General features: G+C 30.3%; 3 protein-coding genes and 1 pseudogene across 6 annotated transcripts; 1 reads left to right on the top strand and 3 right to left on the bottom strand.

Annotated features, from left to right (window-relative positions):
* Positions 1–2968: 2968 nt before the first annotated feature.
* Positions 2969–3967, bottom strand: LOC149063060 (E3 SUMO-protein ligase KIAA1586-like). Its single transcript, XM_089216732.1, has one exon. The coding sequence runs from the start codon at positions 3838–3840 to the stop codon at positions 3031–3033; it is 810 nt and encodes a 269-aa protein (XP_089072858.1). The 5' UTR covers positions 3841–3967; the 3' UTR covers positions 2969–3030.
* Positions 3926–7781, bottom strand: LOC149063059 (E3 SUMO-protein ligase KIAA1586 pseudogene; annotated as a pseudogene).
* Positions 7782–10456: 2675 nt separating this feature from the next.
* LOC149063057 (uncharacterized) lies at positions 10457–22111 on the bottom strand. 4 transcript variants are annotated; one of them, XM_089216736.1, is made up of 5 exons: positions 21725–22111; positions 13974–14134; positions 11353–11518; positions 11126–11287; positions 10457–10987 (listed from the first exon to the last, which is right to left on the bottom strand). In XM_089216736.1, the coding sequence occupies exons 3-5, from the start codon at positions 11375–11377 to the stop codon at positions 10761–10763; spliced, it is 414 nt and encodes a 137-aa protein (XP_089072862.1). In that variant the 5' UTR covers positions 11378–11518; positions 13974–14134; positions 21725–22111; the 3' UTR covers positions 10457–10760. The 4 variants fall into 4 exon arrangements, with proteins under 4 accessions (XP_089072862.1, XP_089072859.1, XP_089072860.1 ...); XM_089216733.1 differs by having other exon boundaries at positions 11126–11518; positions 21725–21843; positions 21913–22111; XM_089216734.1 differs by having other exon boundaries at positions 11126–11518; positions 21725–21843; positions 21923–22111.
* On the top strand, positions 18687–19748 carry LOC149063058 (uncharacterized). Its single transcript, XM_089215497.1, has 3 exons — positions 18687–18747; positions 19106–19459; positions 19531–19748. Exons 1-3 carry the CDS (start codon positions 18687–18689, stop codon positions 19746–19748), a joined length of 633 nt encoding a protein of 210 aa, XP_089071623.1.
* Positions 22112–22329: the final 218 nt, after the last annotated feature.

The raw sequence follows: 22329 nt of genomic DNA, 5'->3' as shown, positions 1-22329 counted from the left end.
ACTTCTAAAAGTTTTTTTTCATACTATTTTTCTTTAATATCGCACTTTCTTTCTGAGATGTCTCCTAAACGAGTTGCAGCTTTATTGCTTTCCTCTAACCCGAATGCAACATTAGCTTTTCTTTTTAGATCTAGTAATCATATAAAATCATTGAGTTTTATTATTTATAGAATAAATGTACTATAAAATAAAATTAATAATTCAATGCATTGATCTTAAGAAATTGGAAAAATATAATAAATGATAATAATAATATGGACCTCAACCATTTTATACAATCATTTATTGTTACAAAACAATTGGTAATACTAATTAAAAAAAGTAGGCAAGTGAGTTAGGTTGTATTAGTAATGTATTTTACAATTAGGCATTAGTAAATTCATTTTTCCTAATAAATTACATTTGAGAATGTTATAGTGTTTACAAAATATAATAATCTACTTCAATAGGCTTAGATTATAACAAAATAACTAGAATCGGTATTCGTTTTAAAGATTCAAGTCAATTATTTGTTTATATTTCTTATTAAAAGTGAATTATAAATGTGTAAGAATATTACATGGATAAGGAGCAATGGATGATGGCATTTGAATATTTTCATTCTCATTAGAAACTATAATAATATAACAATTAATGAGAATTTGCTAAAAACGTAAACATTGAATAATCAAATTTGTAATACATACAATTAATGTTATCAGAACTTGACTCTGTAATCCACTTTGATTCATTACATAGTTCATCGCAACCTAAACAGAGCACATTATTAAAACTATAATTTTTCAATTCAATGAATATTTAGTTACCCATTTTACAAATTTACAAATTAATACAATTTCTGTAGAAACATCATTAAAGTCAAAGTCAACAAGTGATTCTGATGATTGTATGTGGCCACTTACAGATGTTTGACTTATTAAACTTAATGCGTCTTTTAGAATTTCACTTAATTCAATGGTACAAGGTGGACCTCCACCGGTACCCGATATATGACGTTTTAGGCATAAATGCAGTTTAGCTCCCAAGCGATTTTTTGGAATTTTTTTTTTTCAAAATGTGTGTTTTGCATGTTTAATTTGATGGTACTTTCAAAAAAAGCCGGTCGAACTTATTTTGGAAGTTATGGCCAAAAAACTTCAAAATGCTTAACTTTTTCAAACGTGTTTTTGAATTGAAAATACAAAAAATTTAAGTTTTTAGAATTTTTTTTTTTTTAGATACGTTTGTGTTTATATGCTTAATATTTTGGTGGAATCAGAATTTTCCTATCGTACTTACTTTTTATGTTATTGTCAATAAACCACATAAAACTGAATTATAAATTTATTTCAAACATTTGCATATTTGTGAAACTCAAAATTAATTTTTTTGACTTTTTTTTTTATTCGATGAGTAATAACATATATAAGTTTTTGGTGAAATCAGAACTAACTTATATTTTTTGGTTTGGAAGATATAGATTAAAATAATAAGCAATAAAAAATCAAAATGTACAGGTAATATGTATTTTATTCATAAAATATAATATTCAATATTCAATTTGATACAACATAAAATATCTGCATCTATTCGGGTAGAAATATGATTTTGCACACGTATAATATGGTTTACCTATATATTTACCTGATTTGGCGACACGCAATGACGCCTGTGTACGACAGTCACATAAGTTGTAATCTTCTGCCATGTATTTAAAGTATCGACATCTTGAGGGGTCAGTGTAATTTTTTTGGCATACAACAAATTGTGTTGTACTATTTTCCAAAAAAGCATTTGGTTTGTCACGTATTGAAACACGTAATCCACAATGACAAACATATAAACTTTCATCGAACATCCAACGATTCATCGTATGTTCATATGTGTGCTGACTGTGCTGTATAACTAAGTAAGGTACCGCCACACTGGTAATATCAGTCCACTAATCACACTTCTTTCTTCAATTCTAAATACACTCGTCGCCAAAGGCACTCTTCGTAATTACTTTCGTCCAATACCCATTTTTATTACATACTATTATTTCCACATTATAATAATCTTATCCATTTGTACTATATAATATTATTTCCTCATTAATATTAAAATATCTTTAGGTTCTAACTGACTAATATCAGTATAATTAATGTTTATATTATTTATAATATCACATTACTATAATGATGTTTATGTTGATATAAAAATAATAATAATAATAATAATAAAAGACCACGATTAAAGATTACTTATAATACCTACATTATCGAGTTTTTGCGTAGTCGTTGTCGTAGTTGCGATCTTGCGTCGAATTTAATTTTCAGAGTTGTGTCTTGTCTACAAAAGTTTTTAGGAACTGTTATAAACATGCCTCACGATTTTATTGATATTTACGAGCTTTTTGAGCGAAAACGTCAAGGGCCAGTTTCTATAGAAGTACTTGAAAAATTGCAGTCTTGGACACTAATTGCCAAAAACAATGCACTACAATGTGATCATGGGCATTATCTTAAATTATGTTTGAAAGCAAATTGTTTGGACGGATATGTATGGAGATGTCGAGAATATTACACAAATTCAAGTCGAAAAAAAGTAAATGCTTAAACTTTATTATTTGAAAATTCAGTTTTTCAGTTCCCAATAGTTTGACATTGTAATCGTTCTATAAATTTACCCATGCCCCCCCCCCCCATCGGGGGTGTTTTTTTTTTTTAATTACTTTTGGCCTCCTAAAAAATCAATTTTAATTAATAAACAGTATTTTCCAAAGGTAAAATGTGATGTTTATCAATCTATAAGGAAAGCAGTGCTCGAATTGGAAATATAATAGAAGGGGTGCTAAAGGACTTATAAAAATTTAGCGTTCCACTCAATGATTTAAACCAAACTAACCCGTGGGGGGCTTCGCCCCCCACACCCCCCATGTAGTATTTTCAACACAAGTCAAACAATCATTAAAATTAAACAAAGGTTACACTACAACAATAAATAAATATTATTAAATTACAAACAAATCTTTTATTTTATTTTAACATATTTTATACATTATTTAAATTTTTAAATTTTTAATATATTCCATAGCTCTACATATGAATGGTTCACTTCAATATTTTGTCGTTTAGGGCAGTTAACTTCATCAGCACATCGTTTGCCTTTCTGTATCCATGATGCAACATAAGGCTCAGGTACAAACATGTGCACTGGTGGCCCTACACAATTAATCAACATGAGAGAAGAAATACTTGTCGGGTTCAAAGCATTTCTTTTAGTAGTAACTATATTGTTCATTGAACTGAAAGCTCTTTCGCATTCACTGGATGATATTGCTACAGTTTTAATTGCAGTTAATAATGGTCTTAAATCTAAAACTGTTGAACTATCCTTGAGATCTTTAAACTCCCGAAATCCATTTATCGCAGATCTTTCATCAACTTGAAACACATTGGCTAATCTTCTTACTGCAGAGTCGCCATACTGTATATCAAATTGATCTGGCCAATTTTTTGGGTCCAATACATCTAAGTCATTAAGTAATTGAGTGTATATATTTTTAAACTCATTACCTTGCATAGATACGTTTGATGATTGTGTTGTGAACAATCTACTTCGTAAGTTATTAGATAGACTTCTAAAAAACTGCAATGGATTTATCTTTGGTATAGCTTTGTTAGTAATGAGTGGAATGTCTTTAAATAATTGTTTTTCACATGAATCAATAGCTTCTTTTGTTTTAGGACCATAATTTTCAGCCATTGAGTCGAAAACCATTATTATACGTTGAATACAACAATTTGCTTGAGTCAATGTATGACTTCTATTTTGGAGTGATGTAGACAAGTCAGCTAATTCACATAAGGCGTCATACATTATACCTATAACATAACAGAAAAAAATCTAATTAAATTACATGTTTAGATTATAATTAATTCAATTTAAATCCAAAATAAAAAATTTACTTACCAAGATTGGTGACAAATTCTATTGACGCCAAATGTCTTTTAAGTCCCAAGTATTTTGACTTTTCTTTTGAAGTTCTTAAACCATCATTGGCAGCAGTTGTGAAGTGTTGGTATAGTGCTGGAAAGTTGTTCCATACAGCTTTTATTGTCCTTTCACTTGATGCAACCCATCGTATTGTAAAAATTTTCCCGATACGTTGTAAGTTATGTTCCAAAGATACAGCACACATATGAAGCTCATTCATGTTTTTTGGCGATTGGTGATACAGAGCATACAATTTTTCAATGAACAGTTGAAAATTATTAATACCACTAACTTCTTTTAAGGTATCACATACAGCGAGTTCTAACCTATGATTACAACAATGCCAAATAACTATATTCGGGTACATTTTTTTTAATTGAGCTCCAACACCAGCAATTCGACCCAACATTGATGACGCGCCATCACTCACAAATGCAATGAGATTTAACTTTAGAAAATTATTGTTGAGTCCATGAGATGAAAGATTTGTTAGTATAGCGTTTTTGATTGAATCGGCAGATGTGTTTGTTAGTTCAATGATATCAAAAAAAAAAGTTATGACTTCATTATTTGGTCCAACTACAGTTCTTAGGCAAATAACCAACATTGTTTTTTGACTTAATGTTGTGGATTCATCAACAATAATGCAAAATTTTCTTTGATTTTCAATGATATCATTGCAAATCTTAATCCTAATTTCTACTGAAATATGTTCAATTATACTGTTACAAGATTTATCAGTATGAAGAATTCTACCCAATTTAGACTGTTAACGGTTTGTAAATCCACAAGTTTAGGCAAATCTGTGTATGGTCGTTGATTTTTTGCTATAAAGTAAGCAGTTCTGAAAACTTTTCTAGTAGTTTCATGTTCTAAACTTGAAAGTTTGGAAAATTGTCCAGGTAAAACTTCACATGAACCCTTATCAATAATTTGTTGGGCTTTTAAATGAGCTTGTGAGTTTTTATGCTTACATATTTTTTTTCTTAAATTGGCTTTCATTTTACTATCATCAGTTCCTACAGCGCCCACCTCACCATTTATCCATTCTTTAGAAGAATGTGCCCCATGACATGTTGTTAAATTAAAATTTACTTTTTTACAAATAAGACAACCTAATTTAGTCTCTTTAAAATAAAGCCAAGGGTACTCATCTGTGAAATATTTTAATTGTTTGTCATCCCAACATTCTGGTTTTTCTCTAAAAGAAGTCAACATTAAATCTGGTTCCAATTCCTGTAAATAACAACAAATATTATGCAATTATACAACTAGAAAAAAAAAGTCCAAATAATGTTAATTTAAACATTTAAATCATAATAAGTACCTACTTATATTTATTTAATAATGTGTAATTATTTTTATTTACATGTTTAAAATTTTTAAACAGAATCAGAGACATAGCTAGGTGCTGGCAACAAGGCATTTGCCAGGGGTGCAATTATACCTAAGGTGCAATTTCAATGAGTGACCATTTCACTCAGTTATGCTGCTTATTTACAAAATTAGTAAATTGGTCATACATTTTTTTGAAATACCTAACTAATAATAATTGTAATATGTACAAAGTCTAACTTTACAAACCTGATGATCCTCTTCAGAAATAGCTATATTATTTGATTCATTTTCTTTTGATACTTTTCTTTTAACTGAATCAACTTCAACCTAAAATGAAAAAAAGAAATATTAAATTGAAAACTCTTAATATTATACAAAAATGCAAAAGCCTTATAATTGTCACATGATGTTCATTCTATTATTTTAATTACAAAGTAAGCAAATAAAAATAGCAATAGCAAAAATGTTTTATATTTAAATACCGGATTGACATTTTATCTTAATAAAATATGTCATGCCGTTTGACTCTTATTAGTGGTATAAAAAATATTAATAAATCTTTAACAAGTTATAGAAATATAATAATCAAATTATGAGAAAATTTTTAATCGATAATACCTGAATGTTGGTATTTGCATTTGTCCCAAGATCATCATCAAGGGATTCAACATATGTGTTTTCTTCTTTTTGTTTTTCATTGGTTTTCTACAATTTAAAAATATAGTAATACATTTTCATGAAATATAAATAATGATAAAGTTTTAGTTTAGCCAATTAACTTGGTACTTACTTTAAAATAAGAGTAAATACCGGATTTGCAAAGCTTTTTTGGTTTAGAAGCCATTTTTACTTTTTACTTATTAGTTACTAGTAAGTATACAGTATACTATAGTAAGTACAATAATTTATTAAACACATGTCATAAATTAACCAACGTTTATTATCTTGTGGATGGCAGTGCAGTCATAGATTTTATCATGAATACAAGAATATTCTAGTCTTCGTAGATCTTATATATTATACAATTGATAAGCAGTACTGCAGTAGTGTACAAAAAGAAATGTTATAATTAAACAATAATCGATAAACACCGACCTCAACTCATGAGCATAACAATAATGCTATAATTATTATTAGACATAGATATTATGAACTACATAGGTACTGTTTACAGTGTTACCGACCATCCGATAACATGAATTTTTAATCTTAATCTCGATATATTATACATTATTTATACACATTATTAGTATATCAGTATATGTAAGCCTGTATTATAATAACTGACTAAGATTTATAGTCTGTGGTCCGTGATTATAATAATAAATTATCTTTTTTTTTTGATTTTTATCATTAATGAATTTTACAATTTATCGCATATTTTTTTCAAATTGATAATACAAGTTTTTCAATAATAATTTACACGGGAGACGTACCGTCCCCCCGTTCAAATTAAAAATATAAGAAGGGGTACGCTAAAAAAAATTAAAATTTGAAGGGGAGCTCCGTCCCCCTGCGCCCCCCCCCAATTCGAGCACTGAAGGAAAGATACATTTTTCCACAAGTCCCACTTATCCTTGTACAAGATTGTTAGTTTTACGTATTTATGGACGAAAAGTGTATCACTATTGTTCCTTTCCGAGGAGTTAGGGATTGCTCAACATACCGTCGTGGACTGGGCGTATTTTCACCGTGAAGTGGTTTTCGATGGCATGATAATACATAATGAAAAAATTGGTAGGTAGTTATTACCTTTAAAAGTTTAAAATCTAATAGTATGCTGTATCTGAATAGTATTTTAATATAACAATTAGGAGGAGTAGGTAAAACGGTTGAGATCGATGAGTCCAAATTTGGAAAACGCAAATATCATAGAGGACATGCAGTTGAGGGTCAGTGGATATTTGGTGGTATACAAAGAGACAATGGAGCATGTTTTCTAATTCCTGTCGAAAAGCGGGATAAGGAAACATTGCTAGCTGTAATTAAAGAGTGGGTGCTGCCTGGAACACAAATAATAAGCGATTGTTGGAAAGTGTGTATATAGGTACTTTCAATCTATTTTTCGGTTTCACGTTTCGTTTATATTAAATATATTCCAGAGTTACGACTGTTTGAATGATGAAGGTTTCAAACATTTTAAAGTGAACCATTCAGTGAACTTTAAAGACCCAATTACAGGCGCCCACACCAACACAGTCGAAGGAATGTGGAGACATGCGAAAGCTTCGCTGTCGCAATACTCGAGGAAAAAACATTTCTATGGCGGCTACATGGCCAAATTTATGTTTCTTAAAAAATGCCGTTTATTAAATCTAGACCCTGTAATTGAATTTTTTCGTTTAGCCGGCAATTTATACAATCCACATAAATATAACAACGAGGGGATCGACGTTTCTGATGACGACGATACTGATATAATATAATATATAATATTATCTAAATCTGTACATTTTGATTTTTTATTGCTTATTATTTTAATCTATATCCTCCAAACCAAAAAATATAAGTTAGTTCTGATTTCACCAAAAACTTAAATATGTTATTACTCATCGAATAAAAAAAAAAAAGTCAAAAAAATTAATTTTGAGTTTCACAAATATGCAAATGTTTGAAATAAATTTATAATTCAGTTTTATGTGGTTTATTGACAATAACATAAAAAGTAAGTACGATAGGAAAATTCTGATTCCACCAAAATATTAAGCATATAAACACAAACGTATCTAAAAAAAAAAAATTCTAAAAACTTAAATTTTTTGTATTTTCAATTCAAAAACACGTTTTTTGAAAAAGTTAAGCATTTTGAAGTTTTTTGGCCATAACTTCCAAAATAAGTTCGACCGCCTTTTTTTGAAAGTACCATCAAATTAAACATGCAAAAACACACAATTTGAAAAAAAAAAATTCCAAAAAATCGCTTGGGAGCTAAACTGCATTCGTTCCCTCATAATATTGTCAAACACGCATAAGAAGAAGTAATTTACTTTTTTCCATTTATCCCAACTCTTTTGGGCTCCTGTAGATGGATTCTGTAAATCGATAAGACCTGTTATCGACAACTTTCGGTTCGTTAGGCTATCGAAAGGTGTGTTATCGACAATTTGAAAAAAAAGGAATTCTGTAACTAGATTTTCGATAGGTTATCGATATTTGTCGTTAGTAAAATCGATAACAGCCGTTATCGAAAGCGGCACTTCGAAACCCCTCGTTATTAAGTTAACGACATATTATCTGTTTTATTATCAAAATTGATATCAAATTAATATATTATAATATTATTCTGTAAAACTTCGAGTTTCGACTGTTTCGAGTATTCAAATAAATCTTGTTATATTGGATATTTTTACTTTTTAAATAGTTTGTGCAAATTGTTTTTTAAGTATGGCTCATGTTTATTTGGCTTGGGAACAGATTTTTTTGGAAGAAAGAGTTCTTATAATGGAAAGACGTTTAGAAAGGAGAATTTTAAGAGATGGTCAAAATCCTTTTGAGTTACCAAATGACGAGTTCATGAGTTCATTTCGTTTAAACCAACAATTGGTTATAAATATAATTAATACATTGAGGCCATCATTACAGCATAGAAGAACTTCTGGATTATCTCCAGAAATACAAGTAAGTAAATATTATGTTCAGTACCTATCAAATTATTCAAATTTATATCAAATTACTTTACTAATAAGTTCTAGAAATTAATTTTAAAATTTTATTTAAATACAGATACAAATATATCAATTTAGAAAGTATTTTAAATATGTTTAAGTAAAAAGTCTCCTAGAGCAAATACAATTACCTACTTGACATGTATTTAAATACTTTTTTAATTTTACTTTTTACTAGTCTGTTTGCCCAAATTAATTTTATATAATTAGGTATTATTAGCCATCATTGTACCATTTATGAGTGAAAAAATATTACAAATAAAATAGTAAATCTTTCAAAAAAAAATATGAACGAATGACAAATAAGTTGTTTGAATTTTTGCAAATATTTCCAAGACAGTATTTAAATACATTATTCACTCACATATTTTACAACAGTACATATCACCTAAATTTAAATATATTTGATTAGGTATTAGTTTGTCTGCACTTTTATGCACAAGGGAGCTAGGTATCAAAAAGGATTAGGTGGTAATAGTATGTTAAATATAAGCCAACCATCAGTCAGTCGATGCATACATGCTGTGACTGATGCTATAAATCAGCGTCTGTTCAGAAAATGGATTAAATTTCCAATGACTGGTGCTGAACGACAAAGGGCACGAGAAAATTTTGCACATGCTCTTTAACCATTTGAAGGTACAATTGGAGCTATTGATTTGCTCCTCCGCAACATGAAGAAGCATATGTTAACCATCATGGTAAACATTCACTGAATGTGCAAGCAGTAAGACTACTTTTTTTCAATATTAATAAAGTGGTTTATATAATTATATATTTTTTTCAGATTGTAAATTCCAAACTACAAATTTTGAATATGAATGCAAGATACCCCGGGGCTAGAAATGATTCATATATTTGGAGTATGTCACCCGTCCGCCGGGCAATGGAATACCATTATAGTAATGGTGAACGCCAAACATGGCTGATAGGTAGGTATTGAAAATATTTAAAAATATAGTATTTGGTTACATAGCTAGGTAACATCTAAGCAGATTTAGGTGACCTGTAACGCACATGCCATGTATATGGTTAATACCAAAGTTTGTAGTGGCATTGTTATAATTGTATATTTAAGGAGATGCTGGTTATCCATTGAAACCTTGGCTGATGACTCCACTGCCACATTATCCAGAAGGTACTAGACAGTTTGAGTACACTAAAAAATTTTGTAAAGCCAGGAATGTTGTGGAAAGATTCTTTGGAGTTTTAAAAAGTATGTGGAGATGTTTGTCATATCAGAGAGTACTTATGTATTCACCTGGCATGGCAGGTAAAATTGTCAATGCATGTGCTACACTTCATAATATTCGCTTACATTGCAATCTACCGGCTTTTGAAGATTTTGATGTCATTGCTCAAGAAAACAATAGAGTTGAATTACTCGAACATCAACCTGAACCTGAATTTGATCATGAAAGAGCACCTCGAGCAATAGCTCAACGAATTCAAAAACAATTAATGTTGGAACAATTTGGAAACTATAGGGATGGAAACAATGATGAATAAAAATACATTAGAAATTACAAATCTCGTACTTTTATTTGGTTGCAGACTATAAGCGTTTATAGCATATAATATATTTAATATCACTTTTACTTAATCTAATTTAGATTAACACATTATAAACATAACTAAAAAAACAAATAAATCTTTCATTATTTTAACATAGTTTAAAAAAAAAAAAACAAATAAATCTTTTATTATTCAAACATAACTTCTGTAAAACAAATCAACTAATACTTACTTAATAGTAATATTTAACATTATAGGATTGAAAATTGAAATTTTTTATAATATTTATAATTTATCAATAACTTTTGTATAAATTTCTAATATGAGTTTTTCGTTTTCCAACCTTCTTTTGTCATTATCAGCTAATTTTTCTAATGCTGAACCAATAGTTGTGATAGCATCAGCTATTTTAAAATTCGCTTCAACTTGCTTTTCAGCAATTACTGAAAACACATCTCTGGCGGACTGTAGTTGATTAGCCAACTTTACTTGCTTCACTTTATTTGTCAACACTATACATACCAATTAATACATTTAGGTTTTGTAAAACTATGATTTTACAGTATACAAATAACAAATAAACAATATTTTCTGTTTAAAAATAGGTATATACTATATACATATTTATATTAATAATGAAAAATGTTTACTTTGCTTTTTTGGCATTGATTTAGATGATCCTATAGGAGATGTAATTGGGGCATCTTGTGAATGATTTTGTGAAGTGAACACATCATCAGAAACCAGTTGTGATTCATAGTTGTCTTCTTGAACTGTTACTAAAAATTCTTCCAATTCATTTATGTTTTCATCTGTTGTATTTAAAAAAAGATACCAATTATTCATTTAAAAAAATTTTAATTATAACAATACAAACCTGATACTGGATTTGTAACAGTCATTATACCGGCACAGCCGATAATAAAATAATAACACCAATAGGCAATAATAAGATAATAGGTAAAAATATAAATAATAATAAATAAATAAATAAAAAAAAACTCACAATTTGTGGAGCGTAGACTGGCCAGCTGCTACCTATGCTAAATAATAATGTACAATTTTTACACACACAATAAACAAAATAATAAAATGCGGCGATTAGAGCCTATATAAAATAATAACAAAATAAAATTACGGCGATTCGCGCCGTATATACAATATATAATAATAAAAATGTGGCGATCAGCGCACACAAATATAAAAACAATAAGGTGATTCGCGCCTGCACCAATATAATAATTTAATATAATACAAACAAATCGCGTTGATTAGCGCAAACGATTTGCAAAAAATGCAAATATAATACTGACAGTGGCGATTAGCGCCTGCACGAATACAATATAATATATAAAAGGATGTGGCGATTTGCGCACACATAGAATACACCTAAGTATAAAAAAAACAGTGGCGATTCGCACTCACAAAATACAAATTTTATTGTAGAAACTGCCGACGACGATTTGCGCACGTACGAGCTTTATTTGCGACAACGCTGGAGAGAATACTAATTAATAATATAAAAACGTATGCCTTTGGCTATGGTAATGATATAACATAATTGATAATACTTAGATGGCGGACACGGACGATAAGGCGGTGTTGCACAACATTATTATATAATTCACAAGATACAAATAATTAAACAAAAACAACTTAAAATAACAGCTGGTGCGCGCGAGTGTTTGTGTGTGTGTGTGTGTGTGTGTGTGTGTGTGTGTGTGTGTCGATCGGTGACAGCTAAATAATGCTTATGCGGCGCCAACAATAGCAGTTGAAAAATAAAAGAAATTCATAGTCAAAATTCTTTTTATAAGCATTCAAAGTTTGAATTTTGACAAAATACGTAAAAATCACGAAAATTCACAAATTATTTTAAGCTAGAAATTCATAAAAAATTTTCCTTTTACATCTAAGATTTGAAAATTTAATACAAGATTCCTTATAAGTATTTAAATCTTTATCACAAATAAAAAGTCCACCGGAAATTCAAATTAAATTTTTATGAGCATTTGAAATTTAAATTTTGGATTTTCACTTTTAGCGATTTCCTTATTTTGGTGTAACTCTAAAACAAATGACTGCAGATACTTGAAATTTTCACTGAATGTTTATATAGGAATTTTCTATATTTGATAAAATTTTTAAAATATTTAGATTTGTTTTGAGCTGTTTACTGACATTTTAATTTTTCAACTTTTTTCTATAAATATAGAATAAAAAATTATTTGTGCGGTAGAAAAGCTTGAAAATTTAATACAAGGCTTCTAACACATTGTAACAATAGCAGTTAAAAATATTAAAAATACGTAGGCACAATTTTTTTTATAAGCATTTAAAGTTCAAATTTTGACTAAATACGTAAAAATTACGGCAATGTTCAATTTATCTTAGATATAAATTCATAAAAGTTTGATTCTAAGATTTAAAAATTTAATACAAGGCTCCTAACATATTTTTACAATAGAAGTTGAAAAATGAAAGAAATACATAGTCACAATTTTTTTTTATAAGCATTCAAAGTTTGAATTTTGACAACACATTATGTAAAAATCAGGGAAATTTGTAAATTATTTTATGCTAGAAATTCATAAAAAATTTTATTTTTAAATCTAAGATTTGAAAATTTAATACAAGATTCCTTACAAGTTTGTCAATCTTTATAACAAATAAAAAGTTCACTGGAAATTAAAATTAAATTTTTATGAGCATTTGAAATTTAAATTTTTACAAAATTGGATTTTCACTGGATTTCACATTTAGTGATTTTCTTATTTTGTTGTAACTCTAAAAGTCTAAAACAAATGACCACAGATACTTGAAATTTTCACTGAATGTTTATATAGGCATTTTCTATATTTGATAAAATTTTCAAAATATTTAGATTTGTTTTGAGCTGTTTACTGACATTTTCATTTTTCAACTTTTTTAGTTTTTTTTTTTCTATAAATATCGATATAAATTTATTTGTTCGGTAGAAAAGCTTGAGAATTTAATACAAGGCTTCTAACACATTTTAACAATAGCAGTTGAAAAAAATAAATAAATTCATAGTCACAATTTTTTTTTTTTTCAAGGATTCAAAGTTTGAATTTAGACAACATATGTAAAAATCACGAAAATCACGAAAATTCGCAAATTATTTCAAACTAGAAACTCATAAAAAATTTTCTTTTTAAATCTAAGATTTGAAAATTTTTAAATATCTTTAATATATCCTAGACAGATAAACCGTCTTTACTCAGAATCGTTTTTCGTATACAGTGATATAATATCATTGGATTCGAATTTACTTCCATCTATTACAGTAACCCACTTGTAACCTACTGTACAGTCTGTACAGCAGAGTGACATCCACGACTTACCCGCCTTTTTAAATTATTAGTCATCTTTGTAATATTATGTCGTTCTATAAGTAAGTTATAACAAAATTACTATTTACATATTGAGATATTCTTGTATGAAAAGATTTGTTATTTGTTAGGTAGTATTACTCACCCATTGAAAATATGTGACCCAAAAATAAAAACTTCATACAATAAAATGCATAAAACTGCTGCTGACGGAATTTCAACCACGTCCTCTTGTGTTTCGTTACGAGGAATAATTTCCGGTACTGATTCTTTCTCAGTTAGTTCTTTCACAATATAATGGCCATCCTGCAAAAAAATATTAGACAAATTAAATTGAAATCACTTTTTATTTCTTCCGTTAAATCTAGAGTGTCAACTACAGCACCACCTGTTTCACTAGTACGTTTTATAATTGGGCATGTCACACGTAATCACAGACTTCTATACTAATATATAGTAACTATATAAATATAATAATAACTTATTACAGAAGTCTGTGCACGTAATACGCGTATCATACACGACTAGCATTTGTGATAAGATTTCCCTCCAATAACATAACAAAATATCAACATTAATAATGCAAATGATGTAGTAGTCTATAAACAGTCCGATAGATAGCAAATTCAATTAATACACAATATGATATGTTTATTAATTTATATTTTGATATTATTTAGCTTAAATATAGACCACCTATGTATATAAAGCCTATACTAAAATAATAATGTATAATAAGATATTATATAAGATATACCATGTTTTCATTAATAAGGTTTTAAATTTAGAGTACAGTGATAAGCATGCAGGATAAGTATTGGTTTTACAATAATGTTGTGTTTTCTTTCTTTTTTTTAAGTGGATGGAGATGTATATGTAAATGTTTAAATACAATTTATAACTAAAAACTAGAAAATATTATGTGTATGTATATTGTATAATGTATATAATTAAAAGACTACAAATTAATAAAAAAATACGGTGAACATATGAATATATTATACTACTCCTATATCTGGCCAAATTAGAATATAATATAACCATGTGAAATATTATATATTATGTGCAGTAATAAACAGGTCCGGAGAAATTCGGCAGTCTACTTTGAAGCTTTAGAAAAATAGCCACTTAAAGAAAATATTTTTGTTTTACAGTGTAAATCATTGTACATTTTTTACGACCATATATTTCTTTCAATCTTATAAACGCAAACATGAAGTCCTTAGCCGTAGTAATGGCCATCACTATGATCTTGTGTAGAGTTTTCACTCTAGGTGAGTACAATACATTAAAACTGTTTTTAGTATTATTACCAAGTATAAATATTTTCATAATAATTATTGAATAGAATTGTGATTCGGTTAAAAACATCTAACCGAGAGGAACATCTCTGAGTAATTCGAAAAATATCGGGAATCAAAAATATTATCTTTATTTATACTTAAACATTTTAAAAATCAAAATTTGATTACAAAATAAACTATTAAATAAAAAATGGTATAGCGTACCTACTCATTAAAAATTATACTTGCAGAATATATCTCAAACATCGATGATTAGTGTGCATTGTAATATAATTTTTACATGCTTATTTGCATGGTATGAACATTCGTATATATTATATTATTAATATGTATGTGTATATTACAGCCAATGGTTTGACGTGTTACAAATGCGATTGGGAGGACAAGCAATGCGCCACCGAGTTAAGTGATTCAAACCTAAAATCGGAAAATTGTACAGGGTCAACAACATCGTCTACGACTGCAACGGATAATTCGGGTGCAACCCCAGCCCCAGCCGGAGACGCGACTCCAGCCCCGGCCGGAGACGCAGCCCCAGCCCCAGGCGCCGAGGCCACACCCGCTCCCGAAGCCCCAGCCGAAGGCCGGATGTATAGAAAACTAAGGAGTCATGTCACTTTAAACACGTACAACAACAAAAAATCGTTCATCGAAACGACCAATTCCGATTACTATTGTTTCAAGGTCGCCGTAAAAGCAAGTAAGTGTAAATTTAAATAAAATCATGCACCCAAAACTGATATTTCTTCTTCACCACTCTAATCAATAGATGCATCCGCCTCATCGACCGTAGTACGCGGCTGCAAATCGACCAACAATACCAATGACTGCGTAAATATGCCTGCAGGAGCCATTGTCGAGAGCTGCGTGGTCTGTGACAAAGACAACTGTAACGGCAACGGCCAGTCTATAGTAACCGGGTCTGAGGTGCAGTGCGCCCTCATATCCTCCTTGGTGATTGCTTGGATGTTTTTCCAGACCAAGTGATAGGAACTCCATCATTATAAAATAAAATGTATGTTTATCACGATGGAAAAAAAAATATATATATATATATGTATACATATATGTATAAATTCCATTGCAAAAATATAAATATCTACAACTTAAATCATTTGGTGTGCATTATTTACCTATACCTATTTTTACAGTAGTAGAAATTATTCAACGTTAATTATAGGTAACTTTGATTATTTTAAAGCATTTCAACATTTGAATAATGTCAGTGCTTATTAGCTGTTCAATTCTATTTTGCGTTCGCTCTTTATTTTAACATTCTCATGATTCAAATCTCAAAAAATCAACACGGTGCAAGAAAGGTACATTCAATTTTCGATGGTCAAGATATTATTAAAACTCAACCGCTTTTATATATAAATGTTTCTCGAGTCAAAAATGTATAAATATAACTAGATTGTTTTACTATAATCTAAAATAATTATATTTTATGATATTAGCAGATATGATTGTAATAATTTATCATTAAAGAATTGGTCATACATTTTGCAATTTGCATTTTCATACAGCGCTGTCTTCGTACTACCGTGATCTGGTAGTTAGTAAGAGCTGACACTGAGTACACCATCTGAAATTAAATGTGTGTTTCCCACGTCATACCACCCGTTTAAACCGCTAGTGATACAGTCGTTGCGGCTGGTGTGACGAGGTGTTTTTGACAGTGTCTCTGGCCATAATTTCCTGTTTGTAAAGTCGATGCGTGGCCCTGGTCTTGTCCGGTCACTCTTATCGTATCGGAGAGGATTCTGCCGAGGTCATGTACCACCGTGTCGTATCCTCACACGGTCGTCCTTTCTCAGCCACTCCTGGTTTATTTCCCTCTCTTCTTCCGGTGAGCTGTCCATTTTTTCAGAGTGGTATAGGTTTGGCTTTAATTGGTAGTGTCAGTGAAGTGTTCAGTAATTATAAACGCTCTTCCATAACCCCAGTATATTTGAAATAATAATGAACAATAAATGGCTATGGGTGGGGCATACATAGTGCAGCAAAAACCTACTTATAACATAATATTAGAATTTGACGCGGGCCCGCGTAATAGCCGTTTGAATTCAAACGGCCTTTGCCCGGCAAACCGCGCAATTACTTCTCTTTTCAACCGCCAATCGACGACGGACGACACCGACACGCGATAAGCGCGCCTGGAACGGTCGATCCGCCGAGACTCCGAACCGGTCGACAGTAGAGTGAGTTCTCTGACCGACACTGAACGACACACGCTCCTCACCACCCCGCTATTTTGATTTTCGTGTTGATCATTTTCTGGCGGTTGTATTTTCAACCACCACAATAAAAAAAACATTATACCGCGAACTGTTTGTGTTTTTCTTTTCACCACCTCCTACACTAGTGACACCACTGACTCACGCGGTATCCGTCCAGGACCGCCACAAATTTAACCCTACTAACTGGGAAAAGCCCACTGAAAAGACAACTACTTCCGAGTGGGAGGACGTAGTGATTAATTATGTGAAAGCGTTAAGAGTAGGTGTAAGCTGGAGAATACAGGCATCGGATAGTGAAAATCGGAAGCGATTTCACCTTCTATACAACGTAAAGCTTTAAATCTAAAACAAACGGTGAACATAATTTATTTAAAGACAATAGAGCTTACCGCATATTTACTGATATTTCTTTAAAAAAATCTATTCTTCTTTGTGCAGGTGCTAATATTTTATTATATGTTATTTTATTGTATAACTTGTAAGGCTAAATTATTGTACGCACGAATTTTATTTTTAAATTACATAACAAACGAACTAAAATCGTTTCACATGCTTGATGTATAAATATTTTTCATGCAAATTTTAATTTACAATAACTAGATCTATACGACAAAAACTGTGATTAAAGGTTTATGGGTTACTTACATGTTGGTAAAAATTTAAAAATTTGAATTAGAATACTTATAAAATGATTCACTTTTATGTATTTAAACTGATATTGCAGCAATGTGAGAGGAGACTTGTATTAAATTTTCAAACACCTTTTACTCAACAACTATATTTCAATTGACATTTATAGAAAAGATAAAAAAAATATCAGCTGTAAAGGCTCAATACAAGGAAAAATAATTAGAATATTGTATCAAGTACAGAAAATTAAAAAACAAACATTTTGTGTAAATTGTAAAGGTACAACATTTATGAGTAATGAATTGATCAAATGAATAATTTTTGAAAAAATCAAAAAAATCGAAAAAAATCTATGATTATTTGTTACACTGTGGTGTGCATAAATGACCGCTTGAACTTATGTAATCTCTCTGGAAAAGATAAGCGGTGAACTTATAAATACAATATACTACTCCTATATCTGGCCAAATTAGAATATAATATAACCATGTAACATATTATATATTATGTGTACTAATAAACAGGCCAGGATAAATTCGTCAGTCTACTTTGAAGCTTTGGAAAAATAGCCACTTAAAGAAAATAATTTTGTTTTACAGTGTAAATTATTATCATTTATAATAATTATTGTACATATTTTACGACCATATATTTTTTTCAATCTTATACCGTCTAAACTCAAACATGAAGTCCTTAGCCGTAGTAATGGCCATCACTATGATGTTGTGTGGAGTTTTCACCTTTGGTGAGTACAACAAATTGTTATTACTACTATTACCCAGTATAACAATTTTAATAATTATTGCATAGAATTTTGATTTGGTTCGCGAGAGGCACATCTCTAAGTAATTCAAAAAATATCGGAAATCAAAAATATTATCTTTAGTTATACTTAATCATTTTAAAAATCAAAATTTGATTACAAAATAAACTATTAAATAAAAATGGTATAGTGTACTCATTAAAAATTATACTTGCAGAATATATCTCAAACATCCATGATTAGTGTACATTGTAATATTATTTTTACATGCTTATTTGCATGGTTTGAACATTCGTACCTATATATTATATTATTAATATGTATGTGTATTATATTACAGCCAATGGTTTGACGTGTTACAAATGCGATTGGGAGGACAAGCAATGCGCCACCGAGTTAAGTGATTCAAACCTAAAATCGGAAAATTGTACAGGGTCAACAACATCGTCTACGACTGCAACCGATAATTCGGGTGCAACCCCAGCCCCAGGCGGAGACGCGACCCCAGCCCCAGCCGGAGACGCAGCCCCAGCCCCAGACGCCGAGGCCACACCCGCTCCCGAAGCCCCAGCCGAAGGCCGGATGTATAGAAAACTAAGGAGTCATGTCACTTTAAACACGTACAACAACAAAAAATCGTTCATCGAAACGACCAATTCCGATTACTATTGTTTCAAGGTCGCCGTAAAAGCAAGTAAGTGTAAATTTAAATAAAATCATGCACCCAAAACTGATATTTGTTCTTCACCACTCTCTAATCAATAGATGCATCCGCCTCATCGACCGTAGTACGCGGCTGCAAGTCGACCAACAATACCAATGACTGCGTAAATATGCCTGCAGGAGCCATTGTCGAGAGCTGCGAGGTCTGTGACAAAGACAACTGTAACGGCAACGGCCAGTCTATAGTAACCGGGTCTGAGGTGCAGTGCGCCCTTATATCCTCCTTGGTGATTGCTTGGATGTTTTTCCAGACCAAGTGATAGGAACTCAATCATTATAAAATAAAATGTATGTTTATCACGATGGACAAAAAAAATATATATATATGTATAAATTCCATTGCAAAAATATAAATATCTACAACTTAAACCATTTGGTGTGCATTATTTACCTATGCCTATTACAGTAGTAGTACAACGTTAATTTTTTAATAGTATTTTGGCATTTGAATATTGTCAGTGCCTATTAACTATTTATTGTTATTTTGCGTTCGCTATTTTATTCTAATAGTCTTATTATTCAAATCTAAAAAAAATGGCGAACTAACCAAAACATGGTGAAAAAAGCTACATACATTTTCGATGGTCAAAATATTATTATAACACAACGGCCTTTAAGTTTAAATGTTTCTCTTTGTATCATATAAATCGAATTTCAATTAAAACAACAATCAAAAATGTAAAAATAAACTATTTATTTGAATCTTTGATTTTAATTCTAAATTTTAAGAGTAAGCCGCGGCATCCGTCCAGTGAATGGGTATCTTCAGTAAATCATAAAAAGCAGTATTTATTTAAATTTTGGTATTTATACATGCTAATATTTTGGAATCTATTTAAATTTGCACACGCAATGTGAAATGAAATTAATTGATTTTGATTTAATTAATTTTTAATAATACGTAATACATTAATATTTTATGTCTAGTAATTAAATTGAACGGTTTTGTTGAATATACAATAATAAATTAGTACCTCTACAGTCTATACTTATAGGTTAGCCTCGCGCATACTCGGACTCGGAACCATGACAGTGGGCATTGATGTTAGTATAGGCAATAGGCTACGGGCCTTAATCACATGTCATGTGCTATATCATATAAAAATTATACAATAATATATGTGCATATTATGTAGGTATCGTAACACATATTACACTTGCATACACATATAAATAATTATAAACCTATTTTGAAACGGTCCGGCGGGCAGGTCGCTGGAGTGTATTTCGAGACCATATTTGGCCGGGTAGGATTTGTAACGATTTGCGCAGGCCTAATGCAGTATTCAGCATAATATTATAATATACGTTCATATCGGTACAACACGAGTAATACTATTGTAAAACTCTGAAATTACGTATAGGAAAGTGGGTGTCGTATTAGTAGAAGCACGTGCACATCATTGTGAGTTAAAGTGCTGTTCAAGTTTAAAATTTTATTGTTGCCAGGTATAACTTTATAATTAGCAATAGTAATCAGTACAATTAGTATTGTTGCCAAATTCAATTTTATTAATTTTCATCTAGAATAGCTATAAAATTATTACCTATATGCATAATGTTGGACTGGATTCTTTTATTTTTAATGTGAGGTATCTAGCTATACTATCTACTTACTTAACATATATTATAGTGATTAATTTATAGTTGTTGTTATCCAAACACAATTTTTTTTTATCATTCATTTCTACGAGTTTTTTTAATTACATTTATTTTTTAAGTTTTTCTAGTTTAGTCACTTTTCATACATTACGTATACTATATAAATTTAAGTTATAAAATACAATATTACCATTTACACACATGACAACAATAAATAAGCACTTTATTGATAACATTTAAGATATTAAGATAATATTTATTGCATACACCTTCCATTACAATATAATATAATAGAGTTTAATATTTATTATCATTATATGTTTATTAAATAATACAATATTCTATATACCTATTGTGGAGCATTTTAGAGTTATAATACCAAAAGTATACTATAATATCCACTAAGTGAAATTGCTAATGTCATGAAGAATACGGCTATATCTTTTATGAATAATTTATTATATAATATAGGTAATACAGGTATACTTTTACCCATACATTTATTTTATTCTAAAATTCAATGCACACATTATTATTATTAAATGTAAATAAAACACAATTTAAATAAATATTTAGGTATAAAAATAACAGAAAACACAATATAGATAAAAAAGGTTTCATCAACTTCACTTACCTCCTCGAATATTAGAAACATAAAAATGCTTTGCTATTCCAGATTTTCAGAGTACTTCAGCTTTTTGTCGCAAATATTCTTCTACGGTTTCTAAAACTGAACCTGGACGTTTTTGGATCCTGTACATTTACAAGGTTATAAAATATTTATACGTTACGCCGTCGTGACAGTAGGAACATTCTAACGACCAATATTTACGGTGAAATTTGCGTATCTGTCTGAAAATTGGACGCTAGCTTCACACCGTCCTACTTGCTGGTTCATAATATAATACAAATTCTAATATTTATATATATATATATATATATTAATATTATTATTGTAAACATTACACTGTGATGGTGGTGGTCGTCCGTGGAATTGCGTCGAAAATTACTAGTGTGTGTGTGTGTGTGTGTGTGTGTGTGTGTGTGTGTGTGTGAGTCTAAGTCCGTTTCTTAGTGTGAGTCCATCGTATGTGCGTGTGTGCGCTCCGTGTCGTCCCGTGAGAGCCACAGCCGCCGCCGCCACGAAAGATTTATTTTTAAATCTCCCGCCGCCTCCGGATCTCAGCGGCCATCAAAACATCCCAAAGCCACGCGACTTTGGCGGCGGGTCGACACGAC

The sequence above is a fragment of the Diuraphis noxia genome, unplaced genomic scaffold (genome assembly GCF_037042655.1).
Source record: "Diuraphis noxia isolate RWA-SAM2 unplaced genomic scaffold, SU_Dnox_SAM2 contig0001, whole genome shotgun sequence".
NCBI lineage: Eukaryota > Metazoa > Arthropoda > Insecta > Hemiptera > Aphididae > Diuraphis > Diuraphis noxia.
This window is presented reverse-complemented; position numbering and strand designations above follow the sequence as displayed.